The sequence below is a fragment of the Clarias gariepinus genome, chromosome 6 (genome assembly GCF_024256425.1).
Source record: "Clarias gariepinus isolate MV-2021 ecotype Netherlands chromosome 6, CGAR_prim_01v2, whole genome shotgun sequence".
Classification (NCBI taxonomy): domain Eukaryota; kingdom Metazoa; phylum Chordata; class Actinopteri; order Siluriformes; family Clariidae; genus Clarias; species Clarias gariepinus.
Genome location: NC_071105.1, coordinates 40,925,001 through 40,933,993, shown reverse-complemented (window position 1 = coordinate 40,933,993; position 8,993 = coordinate 40,925,001). Strand labels below are relative to the sequence as shown.

The 8,993-nt window shown below is 45.8% G+C and overlaps 1 protein-coding gene across 2 annotated transcripts in view; it reads right to left on the bottom strand.

Annotated features, from left to right (window-relative positions):
- Nucleotides 1–2,586: 2,586 nt before the first annotated feature.
- The window catches only part of wiza (WIZ zinc finger a), an 8,563-nt gene continuing 2,156 nt past the window's right edge, over nt 2,587–8,993 (bottom strand). Inside the window, exons 3-10 of one of the 2 annotated variants that reach the window (XM_053499224.1) lie at nt 8,393–8,926; nt 7,959–8,237; nt 7,355–7,864; nt 7,019–7,276; nt 4,762–4,976; nt 4,505–4,679; nt 3,218–3,368; nt 2,587–3,136 (exon numbers count right to left, since the gene is read on the bottom strand). In XM_053499224.1, coding sequence (XP_053355199.1) covers nt 2,977–3,136; nt 3,218–3,368; nt 4,505–4,679; nt 4,762–4,976; nt 7,019–7,276; nt 7,355–7,864; nt 7,959–8,237; nt 8,393–8,926 — 2,282 coding nt within the window. In that variant the 3' untranslated portion in view covers nt 2,587–2,976. The remainder of the gene's footprint in view (nt 3,137–3,217; nt 3,369–4,504; nt 4,680–4,761; nt 4,977–7,018; nt 7,277–7,354; nt 7,865–7,958; nt 8,238–8,392; nt 8,927–8,993) is intronic. The other variant, XR_008360828.1, reaches the window with a different exon arrangement.

Below are 8,993 nucleotides of genomic sequence, written 5' to 3'. Positions count from 1 at the left end.
CACCCCTATCTTATCTTCACTCCATTGGCTCCCTGTGAAATTTCGCATTGATTTTAAAATACTACTCTTGACATATAAAGCATTAAATGGTCTCGTGCCGCAGTACCTGAGCGAAATGCTAGTGTCTTACGATCCGCCACGCCTACTTCGATCAAAGGATGCAGGCTGCTTGTCAGTACCGCGTATTATGAAACATACAGTTCGGGACTCAGACACAGTCTCAGTGTTTAAGTCCAGGCTAAAAACCTATTTATTTAGCCAAGCATTTTTATAAATAGATTTGCCATAGGTAAAGGAGCAGATCTGGGGGACTCATGGACGTAGAGTATTATGGTGAACTGGTATGTTTAGATACTGTCTTCCTCACTCTCATTGATCACTCAGGTTTGCTGACGGTGAGGTGATTGTTTGCTTTACATGTCAGGAAGCCCTCATGTTTGTGTTTCCTTCTGGCTCTCCCTTTTAGTTATGCTGTCATAGTTAGTCCTGCCGGAGTCTCTGCTTGCACTCTACAGTTAATATACATTCACATTATACATTGTGTGACTGCGACCAGACCTAACTGCCATCTCTCCTCTTCTTCTCTTCCCCCCCCTCTTTCTTTTTCCTCTCTCCTCCTGTCCCCCCCTTTCACTCTTTCTCTCTCTCTCTGTCGAGCTACACATGTCGTTCCTGAGCTGCCAGTGATCCAGACTCCCTCTGCCCTCCGGACCTGTCTGACCCATCCTGGTGCCCCGCTTCTGGCTGAAGATCTCGTCAAATGGATGCCCCGTGTGTCTCTCTGGGATGCGTCTGGTGTCTGGGAATGATTCTCTCTACCTAGAAAATGGTTCTGGCCTTGACTGGTGTTGGCAACTGTTTCTCTGGGGACTTGACAGTTCGATAGTTCATGACTGGAACTTCTTACAAGTCTACCTGGGTCTTCAATAACTACCTGGACTCCATATTAACATCAATTAACATCAGCTATTATAGCTGAACTGCCTCCCACCCTACACACTGTATAAATGCAGATCATTTACTGCTTTCTGTTTCACCCAAATGAGGATGGGTTCCCTGTTGAGTCTGGTTCCTCTCAAGGTTTCTTCCTATTACCATCTCAGGGAGTTTTTCCTTGCCACTGTCGCCCTCGGCTTGCTCACCAGGGACAAACTGACCATTTTGATTCATACAAATTCACATTTCATACAAACTTAAATAATTCTTTTGACTATGTAAAGCTGCTTTGCGGCAATGAAAATTGCTAAAAGCGCTATACAAATAAAATTGAATTGAATTGAATTGAATAGATGGGGTCTGGATCACTGGGAGCACAGGAGCAGGATGTGTAGCTCCAACCATCATAAAGCAGAATCCAGCTGGAGCTGGTCCTTCTCTGGATGCCTCAGGATTGGCCTTTGTCTACTAAAGCTGGTACAATCTCCAGATGCCTCGGGATGGGTAGAAAAGTACAGAACTGATGGAGAGAATTAGCGTAGTTGCCATTCAGGATAGGTGTACTGAAGTATGAAGTTATGGGATGAGTTACGCGTATGTCAGATTAAAGAGATGCGTCTTGAGTCTACTTTTAAACTGGGAAACTGTGTCTGAGCCCCGAACACTGTCTGGAAGGCTATTCCAAAGCTTTGGAGCTAAATATGAAAAAGCCCTGCCCCCTTTTGTAGATTTTGAAATTCCGGGAATTACCAGAAGTCCAGAGTTTTGTGATCTTAAGGGACGTGGTGGATTATAGCGTATCAAAAGACTGGTTAGGTATGTGGGAGCTAAACCATTTAAAGCCTTGTATGTAAGTAATACTATTTTGTAATTAATTCTAAACTGAACAGGTAGCCAGTGCAGGGATGATAATATAGGTGTTATATGATCATATTTTCTGGATCTAGTGAGAACCCTGGCGGCTGCATTTTGGACTAACTGAAGCTTGTTTATTGAGGATGCAGGACAACCACCTAGTAATGCATTACAATAGTCCAGTCTGGAGGTCATGAATGCATGAACTAGCTTTTCTGCATCAGATACGGATAAGATGCTCCTAAGTTTGGCAATATTTCTAAGATGGAAAAAGGTTGTTTTTGTGATATTGGAAATATGATTTTCAAAAGACAAGTTACTGTCTAATATTACGCCCAGGTCTTTTACTGTTGAGCTGGTAGTAACAGTACATCCTTCTAAACGCAGGCTGAATTGTGAAAGCTGTTGTGTGCTGGTTTTGGGGCCGATGAGTAATATCTCTCAAGTTATTGGTCATCCAATCTTTTATGTCCTGGATACACTCGGTTAATCTAGACAACTTAGGTACTTTTCAGAGTGTGTAATTTATATAATTTATATTTTCATTTGTAAATTTTTATATTCCAACCCAAATTTTTTATTTTACATTTTTTTATTGAAATTTTTTTTTCAGAGGAGCAGTTGTTCCACACTCCAGGGAAGGAAACTCATTTTTCTTCTATATCCTTTATAGAAGAAACTAATAAAACTCAAATCGACATTTCTGCCAGCCACTTTTAGCGAACACAAGCTAACAAACGTGCGCGCACGCACACACACACACACACACACACACACACACACAGTTGTGTAGAAATAAATTTTTTATTGTGTGGATGTACAAATGACATTCTGTGAAATAAACATAAAAAAAAAAAAAATTATAATTTGGTCCTGGACATCTGAGCATACACATACACACACACACACACACACACACATACACATACACACACACACACACACACACACACGTTGGTGTAAGAGATTATCTACATCACACTGTATAAAACACTTGTTTAAAACTTATCGTCCACCCGGTGAGGTAAAAAGGGTAGTGTACATTCGGACGGCGCCCCCTGCAGGCTTTCTCAGTAGTGTCCATCACATCAACTCTAACCCCTTAAACTCTTCTCTTCTTTATCTAAAATGTTAATAAAACAGTGTGTACATTAACACCACTGAGTGCGGAGCTGCCACGCATCCCTACACAGCCTGGCCAATCAGCTGAGCCGATTCTGAATGGGGAAAGATGGGGGCGGGGCTATGGGCCCGGGCTGGGTTGAGATTAAGGATGTGACGTCGCAGGTGGATGAGCCAGTCCTCTTGTACAGAGAGGGGTCCACTGAACACCTGCTCACAGAACCTGCGCACACACACACACACACAGTCAAAGAGAGCACACACCCTGTGTGTACATATGTGTGAGTGTGTGTTTTCAGCTTACCTGCATTTTAGTGAATAAATGTTTCCCACCACTTTAACCAGGCTGGTTTCAGGTGGGCGGGGCACCAGAGAGGGGGCATTGCCCACACGCTTCAGAGACTCCACCCCCTTTGTTCTAAGAGGGAATAGTTTAGGAGGCCGACGGTCAGAGCCTGCAGAGTATAACACACACACACACACACACACACAATACGCCGTTAAAAATACTTGAGTTACGAGTTAGGCCTTGTTCACACGGGCATTAAAATCGAGCGTTTTTTCTTGCGTTCGTAGCGTCCGATGAGCGCGGATCAAGCGCAGAGTGTTTTCTACACATAGGAGTCAATGAGAGTGTTCACACGGGTTTTGGTGACGTGCGTTTGTCCGGCTGCGCGTTTATACGGCAGTAAAAAAACGTTGCATGCAGCTTTTTCTTGGCGTTCAAAACCCAACGAACGCAAGGAAACCGCTTCTAGTGCGTTTTCTTCACGTTCATTTTACGCTTCGGAGGACCGGATATATCCCATGATCCTCCATGCTATACATAGGGAAAGGCGGAAAAAGGGCAAAATAAAAAAAATCATTGTTAAAAAACTTACGCGGAAATTTTCGCTTTTTTTTTAAACCACAAAAAAAACCTTCCTTTAATCCGACGTCGTGCGGTCAGAGAGTGAACCCGGTAGCGGCGGGCTTTCATATCCAGTTCCCGACACACTGCCCCCACAGGTTAACACACAAACTACAGTTGGGGCTGCAGGCTGACGTTAGACAGAGACAAACGAACGCCGGTGTAGAAGTCAATTAAGCGCCACCACAAAACGCAACACAAACGTCTAGGACGTTCAGAGCACGTTCGTTTATCCAAAAACTTAACGCCCGTGTGAACAAGGCCTTAAGGCGAGCCCTGAAAGCAACACTATGACATTTGACATTTCTGTGACCTTAACTCTGAATAAGTTTAGTTCTGATATAAACCCCAAAAACATTAAACCCCCTGTTGTTTTCATCTACACCACACAGACACGTCACAGTGAGGGGTGTAAAGTAATGGCACCCTACAGGTCACGTCTGCCTGCGCCTCAGACTTGGTGTACTAACACACGGTGCACTAACACACGGTGCACTAACACACGGTGTACTAACACACGGTGCACTACACGGGGCAGGAGGCAACATTCACTTCTGTAACTAGTGCACTGGAGAGAGTGTGTGTGTGTGTGTGTGTGTGTGTGTGTGTGGTTAATAATACATGCGGTAACTAATGACTAATGTATAATTAAAGAGGAAGTGAGGACATATTACTCATTACCACGGTCAATTGCTGAGTGGGGGGCGGGGCGGTGGGAGGGCAATTTCCTGTGGAAGGCGGAAGAGCAAGAGAGACTCGCCCCAGTTTTACCCTGCCGAGCTACAGGAAAGGAGCAGCCTACACCCGAGCGGGCGGAGTCAACGTCAGCGGGCCGAACTGGCGAGCAGACACGTCTCTGTCACAAACACACACACACACAAGCTTTCAATTTTAACATGGCTGTGTGTGTCTCTGTAGGTGTGTGTGTGTCTCTGTACCTTGCGGATATGCGGTAACGTCCCCTGCATGTAGAGCCGATGAAGGGCGGCGACCTTTTCAGGTTCTCTGCTCATCCACTGGCTGAGAGCAACAATTGGTGATTGGCTGGAGCTCCACTGCTCCCCCTGCTGGCGGAGGTGTGCACGGCAATGACTGGCTAATGCCTTCCTGTTCTCAAAGTCAAATCCACACAGCTCACAAGTAGCTTCACATGCTACACACACACACACACACACACACACACGTTACTGACATCGCTTTCTCCAGCTGATTCAGATCATCTGACACTTCCTATCTGATATCTCACCTCTTCACTCATTAATGACTACATACATGAATCTTTTAAATGAGCTGTTATTAACCTCCTAATCAGAGGTGGGTAGTAACGAGTTACATTTATTCTGTTACATTTACTTGAATAACATTTTTAAATAAATGTACCTCTACATTTATTTTGTTTACATTTGTTCTACTGGACACAGATTATGGTCTGCTGAGCCATTTGGAGGGAAACTGAATATACTGTACAGTATATCTTACACTGAAATAGTTTACCCTGATTCAAACACACATTGTTTTAAAAGCTTTATGTTGTGAAAAAAAGCAAGATCAGGAAATTTGTGTTACTTGTTCCTTAATTTGCTATTTTTAGCACGACAGCTCTGTTCATGTCTAAATAGGAATAACATTCATGAAATGTATCAGTCAGGGTTTCAGCCTCATCACAGCACAGAGACAGCGCTGGTTAAAGAGGTAAATGACGTCCCACTGACATCTGATCAGGGTTGTGTCTCCATGCTTGTTTGCTTGACCTTAGTGCAGCATTTGACACCACTGATCATAAAGTTCTCTTTCATTGATTAGAAAAATTAAGCTATCAGTTTATAGATGTAATTGTTGACTATTCTGCGTGTACTAAAGTGAAGTTTGGTGTTCCACAGGGTTCGGTTTTAGACACACTGATATTTACTCTACATGCTTTCTCTGGGTGGTAAAGAAGTGAAAAAAAGAGTGCATGCAGAAAGGAATAGGTGGAGAAGAGTAAGGCTGCAACAACGAATCGCTAAAAATTGATTACTAAAAGCGTTGGCAACGAATTAAATAAATGATTCTTTGTGTCGCGCGGCGCGGAGACATTTGATTAAAAAAAAAAAACTTTAGTTGAACGCGGAGCGGAGTGAACAGACTCATTCGGCGCCTCATAGACAGGGCGGAGCAAAAAAAAAAAAAACGAGCGAAGGTAGAGGAAAGATATAGCGGAGGCTGCTGGGTCCTAGTGCGCGTCTCCTACTGGTATAATCAACATCCATGTGCGCGTGTACTGCTTACTATAACACTGTGACCACGTGTGTGTGTAAAACTATTTTTTTGTCTGTATGTGTGTGTGTACAGCGAGCGTGTAAAGCCAAAGCAAGTCTCATTAGAGAGGTTAAAAATCCATGTTCTATATACACACACACACACACACACACACAGACCCCTCCTACTTTCGCCTTCACAGACACACACACACACACTTTTGCTTTACACGCACGCTGTACACACACATGTATACAGACACAAAATAAAATATATCATCTTTCGTCATTCCAACCTCCTGCATGTCCTCCCTCACCACATCCATAAACCTTCTCACGGACCTTCTTCTTCTCCTCCTCTCTAACATTCTCCTCCCGGTATTTCCCTCATCCCTTCTCTACACATGTCCAAATCATCTTAATCTGGTCTCTAACTTTGTCCCTAAACTGTCCTACCTGTACTGTTCCTCTAGTATACTTATTCCTAATCCTTTTTTACAAATTACAGCATCTTCAGCTCTGCCACCTCCAGCAAGAATGTCTCTAAACCGTACAACATTGCCGGTCTCACTACTGTCATGAAAACTTTCCCTTTCATTATTTCTAATACCTTTCTGTCACAGATCAATCCTGCTACTCTTCTCCACCCATTCCTTTCTGCCTGCACTCTCTTTTTCACTTCTCTACCACCCAGAGGAAACACTGTGGAACACCAAACTAAATGATGCAGAAAAACTAGTTCATGCTTTTATCACCTCTAGATTGGACTATTGTAACGCCTTACTGTCTGGTTGTTCAACTAGGTGCATAAACAAGCTTCAGCTAGTCCAGAATGCAGCAGTGGGAGTCTAGGGTCCATCTTTCACCTTCAGCTGAACCTCATCTCACTTACTCAAATCCTGTTCCCTAAACACTACTAGAGTGAAACCCTACAGAAGGGACGTTGTGGCCGATATACCCGAACTCGTGCTGTCCGTCTCGATTTTCTCTCGGCAAAGGTCCAAAGGTGAGGGCGTGCCCTCTAACCCTTGCCCTTTGCCCTCTCTAAACATCAGCTCGTACAGCGTGTCGATGGGTGACGCAAACGGTGCCCACTTCACTCCAAGTTGGCGCAGGTGAGCACGGGCGTGGCACGACAAGGCTTTACGGCTATCAAACAAATCTCTGCAGTAGTCGCACCTCACAGGCTCAGCCACGCCCAACTCCATCTGCAGGCCTGATACACACAAACACAGATAAAGTTCAAGCTGAGATAAAAGCTTAATAAAAAGCTGAGAATATGCTTAACACGTACCTGTAGCCAGATTCTGATTGGACAGAAGTGTCACATGACCCGCAGCTGATTGGAATGCAGTTAAATTCATTGGAGGTTTGGCTTTGGCTGATTGTCCAGTAGAGATGTCCAACTCCACCGGCTCATCCTTCGGCTTGGACACCGCCAGCCTCGAGCCCTTCCTGGCTTTAGGCACTCGGACAGGGGCGGGACCCAGTGCAGGAAGAGGCAGAGCTTCCGATGGAGGCTTGAGCAATTTAGAAGTAAAGGAGCCTGGTGCAGAAGGAGGCGGAGTTTCCGATGGGGGCTTGGCTAGAGGCGGAGTCGAGGATGTGGTCTGTGTGGAGTGAGCTATAGTACTGCAGCCCCGGCGAGACATCAGCTCCCTGAGCGTCACTATAGGCGAGCCATGAGCCGACCAATCAGTGACGCCGAGCTGCCGCAGGTGAGAGCGGGCGTGGCTCGCCAAACTCTGAGTCGACTTAAATTTCTCTCCACAGAACTCACAGTTAGCAGTCTTCATTAAATCACCTGACAAAAAAATAACATGACATCACTTAAGTAACACTGAGGACTGGGCTGAACAGAACCACACACACACACACACACACACACACACACACACCGTGTTTGTGCTTTTTTTCTTTTCCTGGGGACAGTTTCCTTTTCTTAAATGCAGGCGGAGTTAACATAGGAGTGGGAGGTTCCTGACTGCGTGTCCCCGCCTCCTTCTGGAGCAGCTCATGCAGGACCTGTAGGGGCGGGGCTTTAGGGTCCAGCGCCACCCCAAAGCGGCGTAGATGAGCTCGGGCGTGACGAACCAGACTCTTCTTTGTCTCATACAATGCCCCGCACAGCTCACACACATGTACACTATCACGCTGGGACACACCTGAGAACTTCACTGTATACACACACACACACACACACACACACACACACAGAGGACAGGAGTGACCTGATGATCCACAGTTCATGATTTTTTCACAATATACAGTAATTATGTTTAGCAGCATGGAATGTGTGTGTGAGATTGTGTGTGTGCGTGCGTGTACTCACTCAGGTCGAGGTGAGTGTCTGTCGGAGCCGAGTGTGGAGTGGGTGGAGTCTTGGGTGGTTTCTGGTGGTGGAGTGGCGATGATGAGGCGGGTGAGGATGATGAGGAGGACGATGAAGACGATGAAGATGAGGAGGAAGAGGAGGAGGAGGAGGAGGAGGAGTCTCTGCGCGCCACAAGAGTACGCGGCCTCTTCACCAGATCACCGACTCGGATCTTCAGTTTGGTTCCTGAACCTGGTCTCGCTCCGTGCTTTGCGGTGAGTTTGTTCCTGTGCTGGCTGTGTGGTGTGTGTTTTGTGGTGGCAGGCGGTGTGTGTGTGTGTTTTGTGGTGGCAGGCGGTGTGTGTGTGTGTTTGGGTGTAAAGGGTAAAGACCCGTCCCTCTCAGTGATGAGTTTATACAACAGGCTGATGGGGGCGCCGCTGCTTTCCGACACACACACACCCAGCTGGCGCAGGTGAGAGCGGGCGTGGCTCGATAACCCACGCCTTGTCTCGAAACACATTCCACACAGCTCACACAGATGCGTGACTGCTGTTAAAGCAAACACACACACACACACACGAGTCAGTGTAATATGCACCACCAGGTTGATATGACA